The sequence below is a fragment of the Oncorhynchus clarkii genome, chromosome 13, assembly GCF_045791955.1.
Source record: "Oncorhynchus clarkii lewisi isolate Uvic-CL-2024 chromosome 13, UVic_Ocla_1.0, whole genome shotgun sequence".
Lineage (NCBI taxonomy): Eukaryota > Metazoa > Chordata > Actinopteri > Salmoniformes > Salmonidae > Oncorhynchus > Oncorhynchus clarkii.
This window is the reverse complement of record NC_092159.1, coordinates 53,261,700-53,289,614: the sequence shown is the minus strand read 5'-3', so window position 1 is coordinate 53,289,614 and position 27,915 is coordinate 53,261,700. Positions and strand designations below refer to the sequence as shown.

General features: G+C 41.6%; 2 protein-coding genes across 5 annotated transcripts in view; both read left to right on the top strand.

Moving 5' to 3' along the window:
- The window catches only part of LOC139424043 (mitochondrial adenyl nucleotide antiporter SLC25A23-like), a 28,889-nt gene extending 26,947 nt beyond the window's left edge, over positions 1–1,942 (top strand). For both annotated transcript variants that reach the window (XM_071175730.1, XM_071175731.1), the window contains exon 10: positions 412–1,942. In XM_071175730.1, coding sequence (XP_071031831.1) covers positions 412–593 — 182 coding nt within the window. In that variant the 3' untranslated portion in view covers positions 594–1,942. The remainder of the gene's footprint in view (positions 1–411) is intronic.
- Positions 1,943–12,232: 10,290 nt separating this feature from the next.
- LOC139365076 (pyridoxal-dependent decarboxylase domain-containing protein 1-like) lies at positions 12,233–27,589 on the top strand. Of its 3 annotated transcripts, XM_071102440.1 has the most exons (24): positions 12,279–12,431; positions 13,863–13,939; positions 14,104–14,172; positions 14,317–14,397; positions 14,972–15,118; positions 15,197–15,386; positions 15,540–15,608; positions 18,362–18,440; positions 20,131–20,215; positions 20,326–20,374; positions 20,503–20,604; positions 20,813–20,938; positions 21,046–21,096; positions 21,749–21,829; positions 22,841–22,901; positions 23,113–23,183; positions 23,258–23,363; positions 23,590–23,761; positions 23,915–24,033; positions 24,176–24,297; positions 24,476–24,568; positions 24,681–24,777; positions 24,868–24,966; positions 25,117–27,583. In XM_071102440.1, exons 2-24 carry the CDS (start codon positions 13,863–13,865, stop codon positions 25,353–25,355), a joined length of 2,385 nt encoding a protein of 794 aa, XP_070958541.1. In that variant the 5' UTR covers positions 12,279–12,431; the 3' UTR covers positions 25,356–27,583. The 3 variants fall into 3 exon arrangements, with proteins under 3 accessions (XP_070958543.1, XP_070958544.1, XP_070958541.1); XM_071102442.1 differs by lacking the exon at positions 21,749–21,829 and having other exon boundaries at positions 12,233–12,431; positions 14,969–15,118; positions 25,117–27,589; XM_071102443.1 differs by lacking the exon at positions 21,749–21,829 and having other exon boundaries at positions 12,263–12,431; positions 25,117–27,589.
- The last annotated feature ends 326 nt before the right edge of the window (positions 27,590–27,915 follow it).

The following is a 27,915-nucleotide window of genomic DNA, read 5'->3' as shown; positions in this document are numbered from 1 at the left end:
TACCCAAGAAGACATAATACTGTAATCGCTGCCAAAGGTGCTTCAACAAAGTACTGAGTAAAGGGTCTGAATACTTATTTCAGTTTTTTATTTGTATAAATTAGCAACAATTTCTAAAAACCTGTTTTTGCTTTGTCATTATGGACTATTGTGTGTAGATTGATGAGGGAAAAAAACAATTTAATCAATTTGAGAATAAGGCTGTAACGTAACAAATGTGAAAAAAGTCAAGGGGTCTGAATACTTTCCGAAGGCACTGTATTACTGTTCGGGCTATCCAAACAGAGATGAATGCATTCAGTTGTACAACTGACTAGGTATCCCCCTTTCCCCTATCTATTAATAGCTATCTAACGGATATAACTGAACTGAACAACAGACGTTTTCGCTGTCTTTCCCTCTTTCCAACAGCCTCCACTGAGGGCGGGCCCAAGCTGTCCATGGTCGATCAGTTCAAGCACATCATATTACATGACGGGGTACCTGGGCTCTACCGCGGCATCGCCCCCAACTTCCTGAAGGTTATTCCTGCTGTCAGCATCTCGTACGTGGTATACGAACACATGAAGAAGGCTCTGGGAGTGAAATCGTAAAGAGAGGAAGTGAGAGGCAGAAGAAAGAGAGGTATATAGAGTGCAGCTCTTGGATTTCAAGATGGAGAGGAAGACAGCAGAGGATTGAGGGATAGAAGACAGATAGTCCACCCTTTTCATACACATTCAGAAAAGAGAGCTGATCTCGGCAGAATCTGGGCCATTCTTCCTCTTTGTTTATGAGCTGTAACCCCCATTATAGTCACATCTCCACAATAAGTCTGTGTGTTGCCCTCCAACCAAACACAGTGAAGCACACAGTACAGTTTGTATACCTATATGTAGGCACTTATCTAAGGTCAGTTTCATGTTTTGTGAATATAAAGTGATCTTCCTCCAATGACCTTGACATGTACTGTATATTCGCTCTTTACTACACAGCAGAATGTGTGGGGTTGTTCCACAGTGTGCTGTTGCTAAAACACTACCAAGCCAAAGTACCCTACTCTTTATTTCAATATCTCAAAAGAGATTAGAATTGGATTACATGCACTATGTTTGTCTTCAGTTGCTATTCTCAAAAACGTACATTCTAATGGGGGAGTTTCTAAAGTTCTTAAACGAGGAAACTTTGACATTTACATGATGTACTGTATATTGATACAGTATGTATTTTGTAAGGGATAGATTCTGAACACATTTGCCAGAGATACTTATACAGGGTCTTATACAGAGCTGTTCCTCCGACCTAGTCCATGAATGACTTTGCACTTTTTAGAAAGGGAATGTTTCTCCCCTTTTTCAAGTGGCTCTCAGTCAGGTCCAAAATTATTGGCACCCTTGATAAAGATGAGCAAAACACACTAAATAATGCACATTTTGAGCTATATTGTCTGCTCCAAAGAAATTTAACATGATATAATTTTATACTAAGACAATAACTCAGAGAAAGAGATTTTGTTGAAAGCTAGAATCCTTAACAAAGTGGTCAACCAAACACTTTTTTGGTAAAAATCTGAGGGAAGGGCCTGGAGAAATGTAACCATAACGGCACTGAGCCTTTTTCTCAAATGTTTTATGAGATTGGAGAACACATTGGGAGGGATCTTAGACCATTCCTCCATACCACTGGTTTTCAATGGGGTTCATGTCTGGAGACTGAGATGGACATTGCAAAATGTTGATTTTGTGGTCAATTAACCATTTATTTGTGGCTTTTGATGTGTGCTTGGTGTTATCGTCTTGCTGGAAGATCCACTTGCAGCTAGGTTTCAGCCTCCTGGCAGAGGCAACCATGTTTTTGGCTAAAATGTCCTGGTACTGAGTATAATTCATGATGTCGTTAACAAGGGCCCCAGGACCATTGGTAGCAACATTGCCCCATAACATGAAATATCCACCACCATATTTTACAGTAGGTATGTGGTTATTTTCTGCATATGCATTCTTTCTTTCCACGCATAATCCAGCACTGGTGTGCATGGTTAAAGAGTTATATTTTCATGTCGTCCAACAAATGTAAACGCCTGGAGTTTGTTAAATGGCATTGGCACTTGGATTTGAACCAGTGCTATGGTCAGATGAACATAGAGATCTTTGGCCATGCACACCAGTGGTGGGTTTTGCATTGAAAGAAATATGCATATGCAGAAAATAACCCCATACCTACTTTAAAATGTGGTAGTGGGTCTTTCATTTTATGGGGCTATTTTGCTTCTGCTGGTCCTGGGGGATTCACACTCCCTGGCCTCAAAATCAGGATTATTGCCAGTTGTCTTGTCCTGGTAGTTAATAGATCAATAGCTCACCCACCTGTTTTCCTAGGTCTGAATCAGTCCCTGATTAGCAGTGGTGGAAAAATTACCCAATTTTCATACTTGAGTAAAAGTAAAGTGAAAGTCACCCAGTAAAATACTACTTGAGTAGTATTTGTTTTGAAATCTACTTAAGTATCAAAAGTAAATGTAATTGCTAAAATATAGTACTTAAGTATTAAAATTAAAGTATAAATAATTTTAAATTCCTTATATAAAGCAAATCAGACAGCGTCATCTTCCTTCTTTTTTTAATAAATAGCCAGGGGCATGCTCCAACACTCAGACATCATTTCCAAACAAAGCATGTTTTTAGTGAGTCCACCAGATCAGAGGCAGTAGGGATATTCTCTTGATAAGTGTGTGAATTAGACAATTTTCCTGTCCTGCTTTTGTGTTTCAGGGAAAATGTATGGAGTAAAAAGTACATAACTTTCTTTAGAAATGTAGTGAAGTAAAATTAAAAGTTGTAAAAAAATATAAATAGTCAAGTAAAGTAAAGATACCCCAAAACACTACTTAAGTAGTACTTGCAAGTATTTTTCCTTAATAACTTTACACCACTGCTGATTAGAAAGAAAGTTACCCATCTATGATGGGCTCCCGTGTGGCGCAGCGGTCTAAGGCACAGCATCTCAGTGCTGGAGGTGTTACTACAGACCATGGTTCGATTGGGCGGCGCACAATTGGCCCAGCGTCATCCGGGTTTGGCCGGGGTAGGCCGTCATTGTAAATAAGAATTTGTTCTTAACGGTCTTGCCTAGTTAAGTAAATACATTTGTGTCATAATCAGGAATTCCATGCTCTTGGTGGAAGTAAATGTGCTGTAGGTTATCTCCCAGTCTGGAGTGCATGCTTAGTCCATGTTCTGTGTAGAATGGCTCCTGCATCATGTGTGGTAGTTAGATAAAGATCAGACCTGAAAGAATGGGCTCAGTTTGAGGCTTGGCCAACCCAGATTTGTTGTGGATATTAAGAAAGTATGTTTGTCCTCTATGACACCATTGTGTTGTGTATTTATTTAGTAGGTTTTGCACTACAGTAGTTTGTTTCCTAACTAACTCCTCACTATAGTGTGGACCTCATAATAGCGTATACTGAAAGCAGCAGGATGAATTGTCCAGAAGGTATCTGACAGTGCCGCAAACCTTTCCATGACACCCTAATGCAAACATCGGGGAAACCAATTACTCTATAGGCTGGATGAATGCTCCACGGAGATCTTAATTGGTTCTAGAATTATATGAATAGTAACCAATTTTATGGGATTCTACATGTAATTCTATGAAATGCACATCATCATCATTATAATTTCATAGCCCAGGCACAATTAACTTTTACTGTAGTTTAATTTAGGTTTAGAATGAGAAAGTAGTTACCTTTAATTCTATGGTAAGTTATGTGATTAATAAAAACATTCTACCCATACTCTGCACTCGTTGTATTGGGATACAGTAATGGTCTCTGATGGATGTCAATAGGTTTAAATTAGAGCAGGAAATTGAATAAGCTGCTTAAGTGTTGTTACATGCTGATGAGCAAAGAGCATTACATAGATTCTATCAGACATTGCTGCTGGCATAGATTCATATTGATTCATATGTCACACGTGTTATTTGTCATTTGGAAACCAATGACTTGCTTTCCCTGATGAGATTTCCACCATCATGTCCATCATGACTATTGAAAGCCATCTATTTGCCTAACTAACTGGTGATTCAATTTTAAATATATTTCCTAAGCCTTTATATCCTTGCTGGCTCTTTGGCCAGACTTGTATCACTTTTTAACAGGATGGGAAATATGTGAAAGGGAGGAGTTTTAGATAGTAGTTCCTTGAAATGAAATAGAAAGGGGAAAAGGGAATGAAAAGGGTAGATGAGAGAAGTTATTAAGAGATAACTGTAGACAGATGAGTGATGCATTTACTTGAAAAGTACTGAAAGCAACTCCTGTATTGTAGATAAGAAATGAACTGAGCGTAACCTCCATAGTAAACAAATGTAATATTGTAAAAAAAAATATATACATTGTTAACATTGCAAGCTATGGTTGTGAATGTTTGCTTCATGGAGTGTTTTAAGATCATATTTTCTTTCAAAATACTTTGAATTCTTGCTTGAATGCTTCTTAGTGTTGGGATGCCTTGAATTTGCAGAATGTCATCGTAGAGCATGATTAGTGCATGCTAGTATATTTTAAAAAACAGACTCAAACTGTATTTTATGTCTTTAGACTGCTCTTTAGACTGTTCTGTCTTTCATAATAATTATACTTATTAACACCCTTTATACAACTGTACAGTCTAACCCTCTTCTTTATAATATGATAATATATGCCATTTATAAAGGCTACTGGTGGAAAACCCTTTCCATTCACTGACTCGTCGACAGTCATTCCTGTTCAGTAACATCCATTTGTTCTCTCTCTGCACTTTACGAACAGCCATTAAGTAAAATTAGCCTTCACTCTGTTTTTATTGCATGAGTTGTAATTGCTTAATGACAGATAGGCTGCTGCTCCGTTCACAAGTTTGGGTTTACTTATCTTCCTGAATCTATATTATATTTACTTCCTCTACAAACATATAAAATATTTGCTGGATATATGTTTTCAATATAGCTGCTACCACCCCCTACCTGCCTTTTTATTCTAAGTAATAATATTCACTATCTAATCGTCGTCTTCATAACAGACATCGATGCGGGCGTAGATTGTATCAAGAAGTAAAAAATGGGAGACTAGCGAATGCACATTTTATTTTTTTCATTGCTTGATATTTTGAGGTCTACTATATTGTATAGAAATCAGGGGGTTGTTGGTTCTGTCTGGTATGAAACCAGCAACTCCCATGCTGGGCATGTACACTACTGTAGCTGCAGTGTGGTCGTAGTATGTGTATCACAGGGTTGCTACAATATGTTTATTGAAGTCTGCGTTACATATACTCTGCAAGTATTATGATCAGTATTATTTCTAAAATGATATATTGTGTATGTGTAGAAAATGATACAAAACTGTAGTTATTGTCTACAGAAATGCATTGCCATGGCATGGTTGCTTGTATGGCACTTTTATTTTCAAGGAAATCGCTATTTACCTTGTCTGGTGAATGTGGTGGATTGGGTTGGCCCAAATTGGTATATCTACAAATAAATACATCATTTCAGGGTTTTATTGCATGAGGTGATGCCTGTGCATCTCTGACTGTATATCTGCATTATATGTCAATAAGATGTACATACTCTTACAGGTGCAGATACTGTAATTCCGATATTGCTACAAATAAAGCTATTTTCAAGTCCTTTTTCTTTGCAGTTTTCATTTTCCATTCACTGTCTTTCAAACCTTTCCCACTTATAGGCCTGTATTCTATTGACGTAATGAGAATGTTTAAACCTGCTGTATGAGCTCCGCCACTGGGCAAACCACTTTATTATTATTTTTCACCTTTTGTAAGGGATGCGTGCTGGTGGCAGGGAAGTCAGGCGCAGGAGATCGAACTTGGTATAAACGGAGCAGTTTAATAAGTGCTCAAAAACTCCGAAAGTCAAAATATGCTAAATAATACAAGTGGGTACAAAACCCGTCGCACACCAGAACATTTATTGCACAATGCTTACAAACAAACTATCACCGACAAGGACAATGAGGGGGAACAGAGGGTTAAATACACAACATGTAATGAATGGGATTGGAACCAGGTGTGAAGACAAGACAAAAACCAAAGGAAAATGAAAAGAGGATCAGCGATGGCTAGAAGGTCGGCGACTTCGACCGCCGAACGCCGCCCGAACAAGGAGAGGGACCAACTTCAGCGGAAGACGTGACACCTTTATTTAACCAGGTAGGCTAGTTGAGAACAAGTTGTCATTTACAACTGCGACCTGGCCAAGATAAAGCAAAGCAGTGCGACACAAACAACAACACAGAGTCATTTCAACGTGGAAAATGTGGGTACTTTTTGGATGAGATGTTGATCAGAGATATTTCTACTTTTTATTGGCCCACTCAAAAAGAGAGACAGAAGTTTGTTGAATTCCTAATTTGTTATCACTATGCATTCAACCATCTAAAAGCACAACCAAATTCCAATGGAAAAACAATGTGGGATTTTTGGTTTAGTTGTCATCTAAATGTGTTATCACTGCACTTTCAACCATTTTAAAGGGACAACAAAGTTGAAATGGAAACACAATGTCAGATATTTTGTATTTATACAGCAATGTGATATCACTGTGCTTCATCTAATAGCACAACCAAATGACCTGAATTGCAGTTGAGGTTACATTTAAAAGTACATAATGCAAGTGATCAATGCTGTTCGAGATTCTGTGCAGATATTTATATTGTGGATCTCCACCTCCGACCTTTTCCTGCCATCTTGAAATTCTATGATTACATAATAAGACTTTTATAGATATAGTACCCTCAAAATGTGGCCATGGATGAGTTACTCATTTTAAGGTTGAATTAAAACTGTTACATTATTCTTTATTACAAAAGTCATATCGAATTGTGTTAGGTTGACAACGCAACCAAATATCAACATTTAAAGGAGATGTATCTAATGCTTGGACAGTTACATATGAGCCACTGCCGTAATTCTAGTCTTTAACTTACATTTTTTGTTAAGTTGGAGACGTGAATCCAACATAATTTGTTAACTTATTGACAAGTTAATAGGCTATTTACTGTATTGAAAAAGTTATATTGCATTGCATTGTGTTTGGTTATCAACACAACCAAATATCAACATTTGAAGGAGAGGTATATTTTGTGCCACTGACTTAGTCTGACTTTAATTCCAGTTTGTCTAAAACTTTGTAATTGATATGTTGGATTCACGTCTCCATCTCAACCAAAAATCCAAGTTAAAGAATAGGACTAAATCAAATCAAATTTTAAATGTCGTATTCTTTAACTTAGAAATGTGGTTGAAATGGAGACGTGAATCCAACATATTCATTATTAGCTTGAAGATTAAATTTGACATAAACCAAAGCATATTTTTTGTTATAACCTTATATATAACCCTGGTTTGAATTGAAACAATAGCTGTTGATGACTTCACAAATGTTATATAGGCCTAAATAGTATCATTGACTTATAGAGTATGGTTATATTTAATTTGCTCTATTAAACCTACCCTTTGGATTGACTTCAGTACCAACCGTGAATCTATTTAGTTATTAAGATATATCTAATCATTCTGATGATAGCACATTGGTGGTAGTCCGTGACAAAGCTAAGCAGGGCTGAACTTGGTTAAAACCCTGGATGGGAGATCAAATTGATAGCTGTAGATAGACCAACTCTCCAGTAGGAGGTTGTGGATATAACATAGAAGATCTGACGTGTTTCAAAGGTACAAATCCAACATACAGTATGTTAAACAAGGTTTGTCTATGTTTAACATTTTTACCATGAGGACAATTCTGTGGTTGAAATGTCATCCTCAAAACAACAGTTTACGTTGATGACTTTTTGTAAAAAAAAATATTTTCCACATAGATTCCACATCACAATATCTTGATAAATTACATTGAAACAATGTTGATACAACCAGTTTGTGTCCAGTGGGCAGAATCAATACCTGATACATGTGAGGTTGAGAAAATGTTATACAATACAGCTTTATTGGCCATATGTTACTGCAAACAACAAAAATGTGTCTCCTGCTCTGTACAGGTATATGTGTACATCACCACATACAATTTGAGATGAGCACAGGGTCAAGCTGCAGTGCATCCATCCCTGGATGGCGAGTGAGGTTAAGGACCTTGCTCAAGGGCTCAACAGTAGGGGAATAGCTTGAGGATGTGAACCCAGCAACCCTCCAGTTGCCGGATCAATTCTTCCCTTCTTCCAGCACCCGGCCCGGGACACCAACTGAACACTTTTCGGTTACAGGTCCAACTCCTGCTGGGCTACCTATAACAGTTGAATGAACTTTGGTTCATCTGCATTTGCATGTTTTAACGTTGCAGCTATATACATTCCCCTACATATTTATCTGGACAGTGAAGATAAAACATTTAAATGTAGCTCTATACTCCAGCATTTTGGATTACAGATCAAATATCTTTTTATTTGAGGGAATTTTCAAACATATCTGTTTTACTGTTTAGAAATGAATGCACTTTATGTATCTAGTCCCCTCCATTTGAAGGTGTCATAAGTGTTTGGACTGTCGTGGAAATTTCCTCTATTTACCAAATCGTGGGAGCAAACCACACACACAAGTCAGAGTTAGTTATCAAAGTCCATCTTTAATTATATGAGCTCTATCACAACCCTGTGACTCAGATCGATTCAGTGTCTAACCATGAATTCTCTGAGAGCCCCCTTACAATACAACTGAGTTCCTTTAATAGCAAAGACACACATAGTCAGACAGCATAGACATAACTCATCGTTCAGCTTTGTCTCCTTTCCCAAACCCGTGAAACCATAAACCAAATCCTCCATATCAACAGGCATATATCAAATTGTCATTTATATACAACCCACTCTAAATACAAACTCACGGAGAGGAGGGTGAGGCTATAGTTTAAGATAGAAACAACAATGCAACCCTTCTTTCCCCACTAGAAAAGGTAGGGAGTAAAAGATATGTTTACACATGATGACACTTTGACCTCTCCCCTCTCAGTGGCCCAGGCAACTTAGTTTTGACATAGAACAGATAACTGCAACCTCACCACAGAATTACACAAAAATACCATTCTGATGAGAATTAACTTACACCCATTTGATAAATATAAAACATCTAACATGTTACCAACAAATTCTGAATCTTCCCTAACAGGACAGATTCACTGAAATTGTAAACAATTTACTCACAAGTTTAATATTTGGTCCCATATTACTAGGAGGCAATGACTACATCAAGCTTGTGACTATCAACTTGTTTGATGGATTTATAGTTTGTTTTGGTTGTGTTTCAGATTATGTTGTGCCCAATAGAAATGAATGGTGTCATATTGGAGTCACTTTTATTGTAAATAAGAATTGTATATGTTTCTGAACACTTCTACATTAACGTGGATGCTGCCATGATTACAGATAATCGTGAACATTGCACACTCACTGGACACTACCCACACACTCACACATACTTCCACTGACACTCCAACACACATACATACACTAAAGACGTACACTAAAGAAGTCCTTCTGGAAGGTTCTCCCATCTCCACAGAGGAACTCTGGAGCTCTGTCAGAGGGACCATCGGGTTCTTGGTCACCTCCCCGACCAAGGCCCTTTTCCCCCGATTGCTCAGTTTGGCCTGGCGGCCAGCTCTAGGAACAGTCTTGGTGGTTCCAAACTTCTTCCATTTAAGAATGATGGAGGCCACTGTGTTCTTTGGGACCTTCACTTCAATGCTTCATACATTTTTTGGTACCCTTCACCAGATCTGTGCCTCAACACAATCCTGTCTCGGAGCTCTACGGACGATTCCTTCAACCTCATGGCTTGGTTTTTGCTCTGCCGTGCACTGTCAACTGTGGGATCTTATATAAATAGGTGTGTGCCTTTCCAAATCATGTCCAACCAATCAGGTTGTAGAAACATCTCAAGGATGATTAATGGAAACGCACCTGAGCTCAATTTCGAGTCTCATAGCAAAAGTTCTGAATACTTCTGTAAATAAGGTAAATGTTTTTTATATGTAATACATTTTCTAATATTTAATTATGAGGTATTGTGTGTAGTTTCATGAGGAAAAATATATATTTTATCCATTTTAGAATAAGGCTGTAACGTAGCAAAATGTGGAAAAGGGGAAGGGGAAGGGGTCTGAATACTTTCTGAATGCACTGTATATACAAATGTATGTGGACTCTCCATCAAATTAGTGGATTTGGCTTTTTCAGCCACACAGGCACGCAATCTCCATAGACAATCATTGGCAGTAGAATGGCCTCACTGGTCAGTGACTTTCAACGTGGCACAGTCATAAGATTAGATAAGATAAGACCTTTCCAACAAGTAAGTTTGTCAAATTTCTTCCCTGCTAGAGCTGCTAAGGTCAACTATAAGTGCTGTTATTGTGAAGTGGAAACGTCTAGGAGCAACAACTGGTCAGCCGTGAAGTGGTAGGCCACACACGCTCACAGAACGGGACCGCCGAGTGCTGAAGCGCGTAGTGCATAAAAAATCATCTGTCCTAAGTTGCAATGCTCACTACCAAGTTCCAAACTGGCTCTGGAAGCAAAATCAACACAAAAACTGTTCGTCAGGAACTTCATGAACTGAGTTTCCATGGCGGAGCAGCCGCACACAAGCCTAAGATCACCATGCGCAATGCCAAGCGTTGGCTGGAATGGTGTAAAGCTCGCCGCCATTGTACTCTTGAGCAGTGGAGAAGCGTTCTCTGGAGTGATGAATCACACTTCACCATCTGGCAGTCCAACAGAAGAATCTGGGTTTGGCGGATGCCAGGAGAATGCTACCTGCCCGAATGCATAGTGCCAACTGTAAAGTTTGTTGGAGGAGGAATAATGGTCAGGGGCTATTTTTCATGGTTCGGGCTATGCCCCTTAGTTCCAGTGAAGGGAAATCTTACCGCTACAGCATACAATGACATTCTAGACGATTCTGTGCTTCCAACTTTGTGACAACAGTTTGGGGAAGGCCCTTTCCTGTTTCAGCATGACAATGCCCCCATGCAGAAAGCAAGGTCCATACAGAAATGGTTTGTCGAGATCGGTGTGGAAGAACTTTTTGGGATGAATTGGAACGCCAACTGCGAGCCAGGCCTAATCACCCAACATCAGTGCCCGACCTCACTAATGCTCTTGTGGCTGAATGGAAGCAAGTCCCCGCAGCAATGTTCCAACATCTAGTGGAAAGCCTTCCCAGAAGAACGGAGGCTGTTCTTCTGGGAAGCAGCAAAGGGGGGACCAACTCCATATTAATGCCAATGATTTTGGAATGAAATGTTCAAACGAGCAGGTGTCCACATACTGTTGGTCATGTAGTGTACTTCTGGCACCTTCAAATGGGGGGACTTGATTCACAGTCCTTAAATTTCTAAACGGTAAAACAGATATTTATGAAAAAAACAAATGATGACATTCTGCACTGTTGCCTCATGTTAATTTTTAAAAATCTCAAATTCAAAATGCTGCAGTATAGAGCCAAATGAAAAGTTTCAGCATTACTGTCCAAATCATTACATAGTAATATAATTACATCCATACTCATTATTAGTCATCGTCATTTATTCTAGGGTACTACCACTGAGGTATAATAATTAGAACGTGTACTGCACTCTGGGACAATCTCAATTGCATTTCTTTGATTCTTAACTTCTCCTCCCCTTTGACCTCATCCAATTGGGAGGGGTTTCCACTAGATGACACATCTGCTTTTTGGTCTTAATATGTGGTTTTTAAAATTATTTTAAAATTGAACTAGGCAAGTCAGTTAAGAACAAGTTATTACTAACAATGACGGCCTACCAGGGAACAGTGGGTTAACCGGCTTGTTCAGGGCAGAACGACAGATTTTTGCCTTGTATCGAATCCCTGAGCTGACAACAATTTTTCAGTTACTGGCCCAACACTCTAACCACTACCTGTTAAGGTTAGGTTTAAAATCAGATTTCAAGAAGATAAATTGTAAAATATATCAAATTTAGGCTTTTTGGCTGTTTAATTCTCCCTCTGTTTGAATACATCCTACCGTCACTGAAATGATGATGGACTATGATGGACTGGTGCATTATGCACTTGATCATTACTTCAATGAATGGAGGAATTAATTACTAGGCTATTTCAAAGTATTACAGGAGCCCAATTTAAAAATCCTGCACGCCACTGCCTGCTAAGCAGCTATCAGCCAATCAAGATACACACAGCACCACATTGGTGGTGAAGCAAGCGTAGCGATACGTCAGCTCTGCCAGCGTGGAATACGGAGCGCCAGTCCAGGAAGTTAAAATTATCGGGATTATCGGGATAACGAAGCTGTTCAGCCGTCAATATTATACTATTCCCCACGTCCATACAGAGTGGATAGGCTGCGTATCCTTTTCTCAAGCTTTCCAACTGTCTGAAGCCACCGCGTCACAAGGTAAGCACAAACGAGCTGTCAATCTTGGTGTGGTCCAAGTGGCAACGCTAGGCAAACTATGGCTAGCAATGCTAGTTAGGCTAGCAGCACCAACAGCGGTAAACCAGCTGTCATTGCGAAGAATTACGCGGAACTAGATTTATTTCCTTTATTCACGCAATGCAATGTGACATTTAACCCTTGCATGTCCTTGTTTTTTAATGATTTATGTCGTCAATTAAGAAGCTGCCACTTTCCAATCATAAGAGCTTATCATCTTGATGACGATGCTGCTAATTTGTTATGGATGGTCACGGATAACTGACTGACTAGCGCAGTTGCCGTGTTCAAAACATCTGTGAACTCTGAAATCTCCGACTTCAGCACCCCCAAGACAACCGAAAACGCGGGGGGAACGACCTCCGACTGGGAAAATCGTTTTAAACTACAATTCCGATGCTGGTGTTTTTAACATGTAGAAAGGTCAATAATCACCGCTGTCAAGCCGGTTTTCGAAACATGCTGAAATGTCCCTTTTCATATCAGCAATAAATAAAAATATACACTTACATTAGCATTTTGCACATACCCACAAGATGTGTGCTTCCAGTCGACGAACTACACTTTCCACAGTTACGATTACACACAGATATTTGGAGCATGCTAGATGGCTATTTAGCATAGGTGGCCATCTATGTCTTCCGTAAACAAGTAATGCAACTTGGAGATATGGCTGTGTAGTATTTTCATATGATATGGAAAATACGTTCCTTATGTTTCCAAAACCGTACGGCAAGCGATGCGTGTTATAGAGCAAGCGTCAGGGCTCTTAAACTCCCCTGGTCAGAACATACTTCAGTAGGCAGCCAGAGTCATCATGATCAAGGATGTTATTTGTTGCTTAACAGACATTTTACTGAAAGACAAATATTTAGTCAGATCATAAATATATTGAGTGGTACGTTGTAGAAGCAGAAAATCCGGTTTGATGAAATCAGCCAGGTAATCCAACTCTATCACATAACAGGTGTATCCATAACCACACCCATTATCATTTCAGACAAATTAGGGCCTTGAGGCACCACTGGTAATGAATAGAAGTTATAGTCAGACTGTATTTACTTTCAACTGCTTCTCCAGTCACCTGGAATTGGCAATAACATGAGCTAGACTGTGGTAGAGTCTGTTACATCATGCTAATGTCAATATTTGACTAATGTTAACATTTAGATTGACCTCTGTTTACTATACCTCTGATCCACCTCAATGTGCAGTCTAATAGGTGACAGAGGAGGTTAGAGGGAGGATTAGTGTTAAATATAAGGCTTTAGGGGTGGAGAGAACTGAAAGATGTGTTTTTAGCTAGCCTCTGGCAATGGCTCTGTCTAACCCTGAGTGAGGTATCCATCTGCTTTAGTGTCTTTTTGCTCAGTCTCTGACTTCTGACCGTAGATGATGGTCGACCCCACACTGGCTGAAATGGGCAAGAACCTCAACGAGGCCATGAAGATCTTGGAGGATGGCGGAAAGTGAGCTTTTATGAATTGGTGTTTGTTCATAAAGATGCATTGACGAGTATTACACTGGCTGTTAATGACACATCTCTTCACACATACTGTATGTTAACACAAGTCCGATGCACACACCTGAAGGACTATCTGACTTGTTGGTTTTGTTGTTTGTTTCTCTCCAGAGCATCAGATCCGGATGCAGCTAGACGACAGTTCAGCAGGAGTAGTATCCCTGGACCCCTACAGGGGGAGTGAGTACAGTAGATACCCCTGTTTCTCACTTTCAATCTAGTATTTTTCTGTCTCTCTCTCACACATACAAATGTGGATGGTATTTCACAGAAGCAATGAGTTCCCTCAAGCAACGCGTTGTGTGTTTTGTTCCAAACTTCCAGTGGGCAGGATGTGGCCAGTATACTCCAGCTGGTCCAGAATCTCATGCATGACGATGAAGAGGAAGATAAGCCAAGCCATCGGTAGGTCTGACATTAAAACACCACTACTGAGAGCATATGTCAGTTGGAAGGCCATCTTAGAATTTTCTTTTCGGTATAATAAGAATTTCCAAGTGAACAAAAATAAGTCATTGATAATATCAATAAAAAATCTATCTGGTTTATTAAAGTTGCAACAGGGAGACCCCTCCAGAACAGAGGCAGAGAAAAGGTCTATCTGGCCTCTTGGAGACAATCCCTTTATATTCTAATCAGACAGTACCAAGTGTTCTGTAAAAAACAGCCCAAGAGGCTTGTAGGAAGTCAAAATAAATTGCAGTGACATTGTCAGCTGCTACAGAATCACACCGTGTTTCACAGAATACAGTAATAATCAGTGTCCTTGTACCTCCAGTCTGGCGTCAATCACTATCAACAGAACCTTGCACAAACAGAACGTGAAAACATATAAATATGCTAAGCATTGTGTTAATCACTCTTCACTGTATATGAACTTTATTCATCTTAAATATTCCTAATACAATCAGTATAATACAGTTTATCAACATCACGTCTTTGTGACCTAACTTCCTGTGGGGGTCTTGTCCCCCAGCAGGATGCAGAATGTCGGAGAGCAGGGTCACATGGCGTTGCTAGGACACAGCCTAGCAGCCTACATCTCAGTGCTGGACAGGGAGAGACTCAGGAAGCTGATCACACGCATCGCTTCTGACACAACACTCTGGCTCTGCAGACTCTTCAGGTGTGTGGGTCTGTCTGTCGAGTGCATGTGTGTGCTTGTTCCTGGTGCATTGCTAATTGGATTTTGATGTCCTGCCAGATATGAGAGTGGCTCAGCATACTACCATGAAGATGACAGAGAGGGCCTGCTGAAGGTGTGTCGCCTGGTCATCAACACCCGCTATGAGGACTACTCCACAGAGGGCTACACTGTGCTCAACTCCAGACAGCCTGTCATTTACCAGAGCGCCACCTGCAGGCCTGGACTGGGACAGCACCTCTGCAGCCAAGTAGGTGTAGAAGCAGACATAGAAACGCATTGCGTGTTCTTACATGAAGACACACAGACAGACCTTTTTGATGTTACTTTAGTGTTATAAGAGCAGATATTTCAGAAGTATGTAGATGTAGATTGACTTTAACAGAAATCCTCTCTTCCTCAGCTGGGTCTGCCTCTGTCCAGCCTGTGCACCGTCCCCTGTAACACCATGTTTGGATCCCAGCACCAAATGGTACATCAGCCTCATTTAGATAGGGCTCATACTTTTGGTAGTGTACATTGTATGTGGACACCTCATTCCAAAATGATGGGCATTAATATCGAGTTGGTCCCCCCACTTTGCTACTAAAACAGCCTCTACTCTTCTGGGAAGGCTTTCCATTAGATATTGGAACTTTGCTCTGGGGACTGGCTTCCATTCAGCCACAAGCGCATTAGTGAGGTTGGACTCTGATATTGGGCCTGGCTCGCAGTTGGTGTTCGGTTGAGTTGAGGTCAGGTCAGGGCTCTGTGCAGGCCAGTCAAGTTCTTCCACACCGATCTCGACAAACCATTTATGTATGGACCTCGCTTTCTGCATGGGGGCATTGTCATGCTGAAACAGGAAAGGGCCTTCCCCAAACTGTTGTCACAAAGTTGGAAGCACAGAATCGTCTAGAATGTCATTGTATAATGTAGCGGTAAGATTTCCCTTCACTGGAACTAAGGGGCGTAGCCCGAACCATAAAAAATAGCCCCTGACCAATGTTCCTCCTCCACCAAACTTTACAGTTGGCACTATGCATTGGGGCAGGTAGTGTTCTCCTGGCATCCTCCAACCCCAGATTCGTCCGTCGGACTGCCAGATGGTGAAGCGTGATTCATCACTCCAGAGAAGGCGGCGAGCTTTACACCACTCCAGCTGACGCTTGTGATTGCGCATGGTGATCTTAGGCTTGTGTGCGGCTGCTCAGCTATGGAAACCCATTTCATGAAGTTCCTGACGAACAGTTATTGTGCTGACATTCCATCCAGAGGCAGTTTGTAACTTGGTAGTGTGTGTTGCAACCGTAGACAGATCATTTTTACGCACTTCAACACTGGTAGTCCCGTTCTGTGAGCTTGTGGGGCCTACCACTTCGCGGCTGAGCTGTTGTTGCTTCTAGACATTTCTACTTCACAATAACAGCACTTACAATTGACCGGGGTAGCTCTAGCAGGGCAGAAATTTGACAACTGACTTGTTGGAAAGGTGGCATCCCATGACGGTGCCACGTTGAAAGTCACTGAGCTTGATTTTTATACACCTGCCAGCAAAAATAGCCCAATCCACTAGTTTGAAGGGGTGTCCACATTCTTTGTGTGTGTCCACATTCTTTGTGTGTGTGTGTGTGTATGTATATATGTGTGTGTGTGTATATACATACGTGTGTGTATCTATATCTACTCAGCAAAAAAATAAACGTCCTCTCACTGTCAACTGTTTATTTTCAGCAAACTTAACGTGTAAGTATTTGTATGAACATAAGATTCAACAACTGAGACATAAACTAAACAAGTTCCACAGACATGTGACTAACAGAAATGGAATAATGTGTCCCTGAACAAAGGGGGGGTCAAAATCAGTATATGGTGTTGCCACCAGCACCGCAGTACTTAATGCAGCATCTCCTCCTCATGGACTACACCAGATTTGCCAGTTCTTGCTGTGGGATGTTACCCCACTCTTCCACCAAGGCACCTGCAAGTTCCCGGACATTTCTGGGGGGAATGGCCCCAGCCCTCACCCTCCAATCCAACAGGTCCCAGACGTGCTCAATGAGATTGAGATCCGGGCTCTTCGCTGGCCATGGCAGAACACTTACATTCCTGTCTTTGCAGGAAATCACACACAGAACGAGCAGTATGGCTGGTGGCATTGTCATGCTGGAGGGTCATGTCAGAATGATCCTGTAGGAAAGGTAAAACATGAGGGAGGAGGATGTCTTCCCTGTAACGCACAGCGTTGAGATTGCCTGCAATAACAACAAACTCAGTCCGATGATAATGTGACACACCTCCCCAGACCATGAGGGACCCTCCATCTCCAAATCGGTCCCGCTCCAGAGTACAGGCCTCGGGGTAACACTCATTCCTTCGACGATAAATACAAATCCGACCATCACCTCTGGTGAGACAAAACCGCGACTCGTCAGGGAAGAGCACTTTTTTCCAGTCCTGTCTGGTCCAGTGACAGTGGGTTTGTGACCATAGGTGACGGTGATGTCTGGTGAGGACCTACAACAGGCCTACAAGCCCTCAGTCCAGCCTCTCTCACCCTATTGGGGACAGTGAGTACTGATGGAGGTGTTGTGTGTTCCTGGTGTAATCCGGGCAGTTGTTGCCATCCTGTATCTGTCCCGCAGGTGAGATGTTAGGATGTACCGATCCTGTGCAGGTGTTGTTACATGTGGTCTGCCACTGTGAGAACGATCAGCTGTCCGTCCTGTCTCCCTGTAGCGCTGTCTTAGGCGTCTCACAGTACGGACATTGAAATGTATTTTCCTGGCCACATCTGCAGTCCTCATGCCTCCTTGCAGCATGCCTAAGGCACATTCACGCAGATGAGCAGGGACCCTGGGCATCTTTTTTTGTGTGTTTTTCAAAGTCAGCAGAAAGGCCTCTTCAGTGTCCTAAGTTTCCATAACTGTGACCTTAATTGCCTACCTTCTGTAAGCTGTTAGTGTCTTAACGACAGTTCCACAGGTGCATGTTCATTAATTGTTTATGGTTCATTGAACAAGCATGGGAAACGGTATTTAAACCCTTTACAATGAAGATCTGTGAAGTTATTTGGATTTTTACAAATTATCTTTGAAAGACAGGGTCCTGAAAAAGGGACGTTTCTTTTTTTGTTGAGTTTATGTATTTAGGACACTGGGGTGCCTGTATGCGTACTACCTACCATACTACCCTGATCTTTAAATGGAAAACAATATGTCTCCCTGGGTGTTTTGCTGTTTGTAGGACATTGCGTTGCTGGACAAGCTGATCAGAGAGGATGTGGAGACTGGGAAGCTTCCATTGCTGTTGATTGCCAATGCTGGTCAGTGGGGAATTTTATCACCTTTTTAATACAAGAAATGGCTAAGAACACGCATCTACTCTTTAAGTCTTTTATTTTCTCCAAGGTAGTGTGCTTATTGAAAAACCTAGCATGGTGACAGTTTTTAAATGTAATTTAACCTTTTATTTAACTAGTCAAGTCAGTTAAGAACAAATGTATTATCTACAATGACGGCCTACCAAAAGGCCTCCTGCTGGGGCAAAAAAGTATTGTCAGCCACCAATTGTGCAAGTTCTCCCACTTAAAAAGATGAGAGGCCTGTAATTTTCATCATAGGTACACTTCAATTATAACAGACAAAATGAGAAAAAAAAATCCAGAAAATCACATTGTAGGATTTTTAATGAATTTATTTGCAAATTATGGTGGAAATAAACTTTTATTGACCAAAAACTTAATCTCAATACTTTGTTATATACCCTTTGTTGGCAATGACAGAGGTCAAACGTTTTCTTTAAGTCTTCACAAGGTTTTCACACACTGTTGCTGGTATTTTGGCCCATTCCTCCATGCAGATCTCCTCTAGAGCAGTGGTGTTTTGGGGTTGTTGCTGGGCAACATGGACTTTCAACTCGCTCCAAAGATTTTCTATGGGGTTGAGATCTAGAGACTGGCTAGGCCACTCCAGGACCTTGAAATGCTTCTTGCGAAGCCACTCCTTCGTTGCCCGGGCGGTGTGTTTGGGATCATTGTCATGCTGAAAGACCCAGCCACGTTTCATCTTCAATGCCCTTGCTGATGGTAAGCTTTGTTACTTTGGTCCCAGCTCTCTGCAGGTCATTCACTAGGTCCCCCCGTGTGGTTCTGGGATTTTTGCTCACCGTTCTGGTGATCATTTTGACCCCACAGGGTGAGATCTTGCGTGGAGCCCCAGATCGAGGGAGATTATCAGTGGTCTTGTATGTATTCCATTTCCTAATAATTGCTCCCACAGTTGATTTCTTCAAACCAAGCTGCTTACCTATTGCAGATTCAGTCTTCCCAGCCTGGTGCAGGTCTACAATTTTGTTTCTGGTGTCCTTTGACAGCTCTTTGGTCTTGGCCATAGTAGAGTTTGGAGTGTGACTGTTTGAGGTTGTGGACAGGTGTCTTTTATACTGATAAGTTCAAACAGGTGCCATTAATCCAGGTAACAGGTGGAGGACAGGGGAGCCTCTAATATACGTTACAGGTCTGTGAGAGCCAGAAATCTTGCTTGTTTGTAGGTGACCAAATACTTATTTTCCACCACAATTTGCACATAAATTCATAAAAATTCCTACAATGTGATTTTCTGGATTTTTTTCTTATTTTGTCTGTCATAGTTAGTGTACCTATGATGAAAATGACATGCCTCATCTTTTTAAGTGGGAGAACTTGCACAATTGGTGGCTGACTAAATACTTTTTTGCCCCACTGTATGTATGTGTGTGTACACATCACGACAATGCAACACAGAGACCTAAGACGACAACACAGCATGGTAGCAACACAACATGACAACAACATGGTAGCAACACGCATAGTATTACACTCTAAAGTGAAACAATGTTTACCTCTTGACCAACCAGGATGTTATTGTATGACTTACCTGGTCAAATAAAGGTTAAATCAACATGTCAATCACTGACTTATTGACCAAGACGTACAGCAGAGTGACTCAGAGCGTACTCGCTGCCTGTCTTCCCAGGCACCCCTGGGGCGGGACACACAGACAAGCTGGGCCGTCTAAAGGAGCTGTGTGAACAGTATGGCATGTGGCTCCACATAGAAGGGTGGGTAACAACATTACACATACATGTAATACTTGTAATATGTCTTTAACCAACCATATTGGAGGGGTTTGTAAATGCTTTATAACTGCTTGGTCTTTTCTGTCTCTCAGGGTGAACTTGGCCACTCTGGCTCTGTGGGAGGTCTCATCCCCCGTTATGGTACGTATAGGATATGCTCTCCCATTCTGTGACCCTCAGAACTCTAAATGAATACACTGTAAGATGCCTGTATAGTACGGTAATGTAATATGTTTACTATGTGTCTTTGGCCCCTCCCCTGTCCCCAGGCGGCCACCAGGAGTGACAGTATGACCCTGACCCTGGGTCCGTGGCTGGGCCTGCCTGCTGTCCCAGCTGTCACCCTCTACAGACACGAGGACCCAGCCCTGGTACGCTTTCTCCTTCCTGTTCTCTTCTTTGGTATCCCCTCTTAACTCTCTCCCTGTCTGTAGCTGTAGGGCCTTTAAACTTGCATCCTTCCTTCCTGCCTCCCTGGAAGTTACTAGAGATCTGATATGACTGTAATGGTGAAAGCTATGTGGTGGAATCTTTGCTTTCACCTATCCATTTGAGTTCTCTCTCTCTCTCCCGTCTTAGTCTCTGGCAGCTGGTTTGACCTCCAGTCAGCCAGTAGAGAAGCTGCGTGCCCTGCCTCTCTGGCTCTCCCTGCAGTACCTGGGCCATGATGGGATAGTGGAGAAGATTAGACACGCTGTAGAGCTCGTAAGTACCTTGGGTTAGTAATTACCATGTAGGTTAGCGATCTGTATTCATTTCTATCACCTTACTACTAACAAACTGACCTGTGTTGTATCTGTTTTTGTCTGTAGAGCCAACAGCTTCTGGAGAAACTGAAGACACTGGCTTCCATAAAGACTTCAGTAGGTCCACAACTTGCTGTTTAACTATCTACTACTATTAATGTGTGTGGAAAGCATTTATGCATTGAGGCTGTTCTAAGCAGTCATAAGCTGTTTATTGTATTTAATAACGCACTATGGGTGTTAACGAAGGCACTATAAAGCCATTACACATAGGTGAGTCATATGATGAAGGCCCCCAATATGAGCTTTTGCTTGTTAAGTTTTAAGATACAATCATAAGATCACACTCAACTCGAACACACAACACACATTTATAAAGATGCGGGCGTCTGACGTCTGTTTTGTCATCAGGATGAGCTTGACTCTGAGATCTCTTTCGTCGATGCTTTGACTATGGTAAAGAAACAGCACTGAGCCTCGCTAACAGAGACCTCCGTCATACTGTCGCTAAACAAAGACCTTGTTCACAGGCATCAGCTCTGAGCAGATGGTGACCTTTATATAATCTGAAACGGAGTGTGAATATGATTTACACATGTAGATGATATAGAGATCCTTGGAACGGTGCAGTAACTGCTGAAGCTGATCTGGTGAACAAGCAGTGTGGGTCTGGTTACTGTGTTGATGGTGGCTTTGAGTACCGTTTGTTGTAGTGAAGTGTGTGTTTGTATACTGTAGATAGTGAGCTGTTGGGTTGCCTTGGTTACAGGGTGTGGTGTCTCTCTCTCGGATCCCGCCGATCTCAGGGGGCTCTCTACGGGACTTGCTGGGCTCTCTCATTCTGTCTATTGTAGGTGGGACCAACCCTCTTTTCCCTGCCTGCTCCCCCCTTTCTTTCTGTTTCACTCTGTACCTGACATTGTTTGTCCACCTGAATGCCCTGAAAGGCGCTGTTTGAGACACCGCTCAAAGCGAGGGCACTCATTTGCTAAAACAGCAATCAGTCCACTCCTGGTTCCTGTCCAATCATCACTACAGGCATGTTTTAGGCACAGCAGAGAATGTTCTGCCCCCCCCCACCACCACGTCTTCACAGAGTCCTGATGACTCTAAAGTTGAACTTTGGCCCAGGCGTCATCAGATGGACCTCACTGTGTTTACATAACTACCCTGTTAGGGTACAACAGTAACAATCCAACATGTCACTTCAACCGGGGTGGCAGGGTAGCCTAGTGGTTAGAGCGTTGGACTAGTAACCGGAAGGTTGCAAGTTCAAATCCCCTAGCTGACCCACTGTTCCTAGGCCGTCATTGAAAATAAGAATTTGTTCTTAACTGACTTGCCTAATTAAATAAAGGTTTAAAAAAACAGTTAATCCTATGGGTACTGGGTAGTACATACATACTGTGAATTGTTAGAGGTGGGGAGAAATTACCAGGAGGAAAGGGATTCTGTGCTGGGATTTTCTCCAAAACTAACATTTACCCGACTCAATGATTTTATGTACAAGTATACACAGTATACACAATGGTCAGTTGTGGATTTGTCGTAGGTTGTAAGTTAGTCATGTATATAAAGTCCATGTCCATTGTGAATGTAAGTCATGGGCATTGACATTTATGCCCAAACATTTTACTTTTTTTAAAGCTGCATGATTTAACAATCTCCGTGACTGCTCAAACAGAGGATATGTGTCACAAACCCAGGCATCTCCATAGCATCACATCACACAGCTTCTCCAGCCCATTCTCACACAGTACACCTGTTTGCATGTTAATGATGACAGTTTTTTAAAGATCAAAGGTTATGATCCTGGATGTGTGGAACCTCACCTGTGTCTCTTACCTTTCCTGTGCTGCAGGTGGAGGATGAGCTCAACTCTCCAGTAGTAGTGTTCAGGTTCTCCCAGGAGACCAGTGCAGGTGAGTGGTTAACATTACTCTTCCTGTTCCAACACATTTTCCTCAACTAACCAGGAACTCTTATTCAGCTGCATCCAACTTACTTTAGATGCAATGTGTCAAATGATGTAATAATGCATTCAAATGAGTATCATGTAAATGTACTATGGGTTTGAATTTGGCATGTTATATGTAATGGGTCATAATGCTATGCCCTCTTCCCTCTACTCAGAATCCAGTGGTGGTTCTGTGGAGGGCTACTTTGCTGGAGAGAGAGAAGTGCTAGATTCCCTCAACAGATGGGTGAGCATTCGTATACACGTGTAATGGGTGAGACCATGTTGGTTGGTTGGTTGATTGATTGTGTCTGCCTGTAGCTGTGTGAGCAGTTGGCACAGCTGGTGCCCGCCAGCGGGGTAGACATAGTGGAGTTGGAGGACGAGGGCACCTGTGTCCGCTTCACCCCTCTTATGACCGCCGCAGGTAACACAGACACACACATCATAAAGAAAGGCACACACTCACCTGTAAAATAAACATTCACATGTGAGAGACACACCTGTTAGATATACCATAATTTGTATTACACACACTCACCTGTACAGTTAATGAAGAACCCCTGATCATTGTCAGTCAGGCACAACTCTCCTTTTGTTGACCCTTTAGCTGTTGACCTCTGAACTCTGCCCTCTGACCTGTTCCCTCCCAGCCCTGGGGACCCAGAGGTGTGACGTGGATCTGCTAGTGGAGCGGTTGATTGAGCTGATTCCTGTGCTGAACTGTACGCTGCGTCTCAGACTGGACTTCAGAGAGGAGGTGTACCGCTACTCTGCCCTCAGTTACATAGAGGACCTCAGCTGGCCTGGCCTGGGAGCTGTCAGGTAGGAATATACTGTTATTCATTCAGTATTTGTATCATTAGTAGCTATGTAAATACCATTTTACCATGCCATTTCATAGTAAATACCTGGTCATTTCTGTACAGTAAAATTATGTACAACTTGTCCACAAAATGATTGTGTGTATCCACTCAGGTATGAGCCGAGGATTGAGGAGCTGAACGACAGTAAGAGACAGCTGGAGGTGGAGAAGATCAACAGTGAGCTGCTGGTGAAACTAGGGGAACTGGATGCAGACCTCATCTTCTCCACCGGTCAGTACTGTGCCTGTCCACAGCACAGAGCTCCTTTTATCACATCTGACACTCAAGGTTTCATTCTTTCCCTCAATTCAAGGAATGATTCAGACCTGATTCTGCCTGCTTTACTTCTTAACTTCTCTCCCTCCATCCTCAGGCCTGGAGTTCGGACCCGAGAAGGACTGCATATTTATTGGCATGGCAACGGAGGACCTAGACGTGGCAGAGCTAGTGGATACGATAGCCGCCCTGGGGAGGGACATAGAGGAGAACGGCAGGGTAACGCTATCTCCTTCTACTCTGTTTACCTACAGTCTGTCACTTCCTCCAACATGGCTGGTACTTCCAGATTATATAGATTTTTGATGATAAAATGTAATAAAGAATCTATGCAATACTATAATTGCATTGATTGAGTTGTAAATTACTATTTTCTTCTGTCCTATCTTGTCACTAGCTATTAGAGAACATGACAGAGGTGGTGAGGAAAGGCATCCAGGAGGCAGAGTTCCAGCTCCAGAAAGACAACCAGGACAAACTCATGGAGGAGGTGTGTGTGTGCGCGTGTTTTTGTATGTGTATGACATTAATCAATGCTTTGTATACATGCACATTTTATGGACTGATTTGTATAAAAAAAAAATGCATCATCTCTCTCTCAGGGTGTGTTGAGACAGATTCCTCTGGTCAGCTCCGTGTTGAACTGGTTCTCTCCGTTCCAGAGCACTGTGAAGGGCAGAACCTTTAACCTGGCTGCAGGTACACAACTGTGTGTGTGTGTGTGTGTGCCTGCTCCTAGGTTGCTCCTGTACATCTGCATTCCGATGGTATATTGACTGTTTCCCATAGGCTCCCTGGACTCCACAGAGCCCACCTACTCCATGAAGGCCCAGACAGGTGGGCTGGCGTCGCCAGAAACCCCTACCTCCTCTGCCAAGAGAATGCCAGGTATGGTCTCACAGAATCTATAGATGGGATATTCTTGTTCTTTCGCAGTCATAGGGACATATTTTATTTATTTCATATTTTATTTATATTTTATTTATAAAAAATACTGGAAATCTTAGACTACTGTTCTCTTTTTTCCTCCACTTGCAGGACAGAGGCTGTTTCGGCGCGAGGGTGCGGGGGGCTCTGACTCCCACAGTGAGACCAGCTCCGTGGGCCAGGCTGAGGATCTCTCCAGGGAGAGGTTCCCACAACCCACCACACCCACCCCACCTTCCCCTGTCCCAGACGAGGCGGTTTCCGTGGTCCCTGAGAGCCCAGAGACCCCCCAGAGACCCCCCACGCAGGAGAACGGTGAGGTGGGTACACAAGGAGGAGAGAGAGCCTGAGGGCCAGAAGGCACCAGTGGAGGAGACGGGCAGATAGGACAGCCCCCAGAGCAGGGTTATTTGAAACCAGCTCTGAAAGGTTCCAGGCCAGTCCAGCAGGTGTTGCAGAGCAGGGATTCATTCCATTCTCAAATAATTCTCCCATGCATCTTTTCTTGACAACTGTCTCTTTATACATCTAAAGGGACTGGAAACTGTGGTGAGAGATAATTAGACAGCGAAGGCTTCACTTAGCCTACGAGAAGGGTAGGGAGTGCTTTTGTCATTTTATCTCTATTCTTTCTTTCCAGTCCCTTGATGACTGGGAAAGGTCAAGGACAAAGGGAAGGAACCAGGATTTCAGAATGGAATCCAGCCTTAGTCTCTAGGGTTGTGTCTGAGGACTCAATCATTGTGGGTTAATAAATAACTATGTAGGAGTAGGACCTAAGAACTCTGGTCAAGCAGGAACTACACCTGAGGCAGGGAGTCAAAGGTGAAGGGTCGTCTGAGGACTTCCTGGTTCATGGCCTACACTACTTCAGTCGGTCTCGTCATGGCCTGGAGGTAAAACAGCTTATATGCAAGCCAAGTAACGTGTGACTAACACTGGAAATAAAACGTATACGCACCTATTTCTATCCACTCCATCACCATCATGATCAGTAAAACCAGATCTATATAGAGGGAAATGTAGTAGAAAAATGAAAGCATACTGTGATATGAATTGAACGAGAGAATACACACACCCACCTGCTTCTGTGCACTACCCCAATAGACCCTCCACGGTTTGTCAAACACCATCCTTTTAATTTTTGCACATACTTCACTCTGATTGGTGGATGTTTTTTTTTACAATATAAATGTATGTTTTTAATAATATGACCAATGGGGCTAACATTTCCTTACATTCACAAGCAAAGTCTTGCTTAACATGCATTCTGAGGATTTTTTTTAAATTTTATTTATTTTTGCCAAAAAATATAGTGGCTGTAATTAATGTTGACGTTTCCTGTGAGAAAGACATACTGTAGCTATTATAATGCCTTGACTGATGATAGCATATTTGCAGGTTAAAGGATTTGGTTTTGATGCAGGGTTGTTTAAAAAAAAATATATTCCATTTGTTCTGTCCATTATTATTACTGCACTACCTTATGTAATGTTGCACATAGTATGTGTTAATCATCCTTTTTCAATGCATTTTATTTTTTAACTCTCAAAATAAGTCTATAATTTGTTGCAATAACTCATTTGATGAATTATGATTCCTAACTTGAAATTAAACAACAATATTTCTGTCCTGCTTCCATTACAATCTCTTTGATTTCGCATACCTTTTCTCTAAGCCCTTTGTCAAGGATCCAGTTTTATGTTCCTTCCATACCATTAACTTCTCTCTTTTGAAGACATCTAGAGAATTGAACTATTCTCGACCTACAGCTCTAAGGGGGTTTACGACATGTTTTGTACACAGTTGTTATTATTGAAATGATAGGTGTTACATTCTCGTTGTCCAATCATATTTCTGCTATGGAGTCATAAAAATTGGGAGAACTTTAATGACCTAGGGTGTCAGTAGACTATTGACATTACAATGACTTTCAAATGTGATGAATCATTTGCTTATAAAACTGCTTTTGTATCCACTGTACAACACTGTGCCGTTAGACATTTTTCTATCCAAAGCAGACAGAATGGAATGAGCTTTTACTTAAGAAAAACTTAATTTAGGGTGTGCACTTAACTTGAAAATACAACTGTAATTGTTGTCTTCTGAATTGATACTATAAAGATGATCTTGGTTCACTGTACGTACTCTGATATGCAACAAATGGAAATGAAATCTGTTTAATGTCGTAAGGCTTTGTTATTGTGTCTTTATCACCTTTTATTGAGGACATTGTTTTCATGTTCATTAAACATGTCTGTACATGTTACTTTTTATTCCGCTCCTAATCAGCAATTCTGGTGCAATAATCTGCTCATAGCAAAGAGAAATAACTGATATTTAATGTTGAACTGGGAGTGTTATTTTTGATACACCATTTAATTTAGTTTTCTGAAATGAAAATATTTAATAGATGTTTTAAGGACATAGGTGGTTGAAGTACTTACTGCACTAATCTCATTGAAGTTCAATGCCTGTTTCTCAAAGATGTCTGAAAAAACACTGGTCAAATGTAATTTCATGGGATGGAAAGAGGGATGTATTGAAGAATCCAATCAGCTTTATTAAAACATGGTATAAAACAGTTTTGTGTCATCAATCATTTGCAGGGACTCTTGAATTTACAAGTCAAAGGTGTTAATCAAATTGTTAGTTATCAGTAATTCCACAGTCAACATCATCGAAAACCTGATTTAGTACCAATGTCAGGTTGATGTGTTTATCCCCGTCAGAAATAACCAATAGAATCAGTATGGGGAATTTAAGAACCCAAATACACTGCAATGCTCACACTTTTTCCTGAATGTTATTTCGCCATGCTTTCGTTGATGCACCGTTTTGTGCTGCTGGACATTGTCTTCCCCTAGTGGCAAAATTAGTACTTTGCACCAAGGCCTCAGCTGAACCTCA

Bases quoted from the DNA above. Each gene is read 5' to 3' on its own strand.
- LOC139365076 (XM_071102440.1), top strand. From the start codon at position 13,863: ATGATGGTCGACCCCACACTGGCTGAAATGGGCAAGAACCTCAACGAG. The intron at 20,216-20,325 runs GTGGGTAACAAC...TCTGTCTCTCAG, and splicing joins ATGTGGCTCCACATAGAAGG to GGTGAACTTGGCCACTCTGG. The intron at 20,375-20,502 runs GTACGTATAGGA...CCCTGTCCCCAG, and splicing joins AGGTCTCATCCCCCGTTATG to GCGGCCACCAGGAGTGACAG.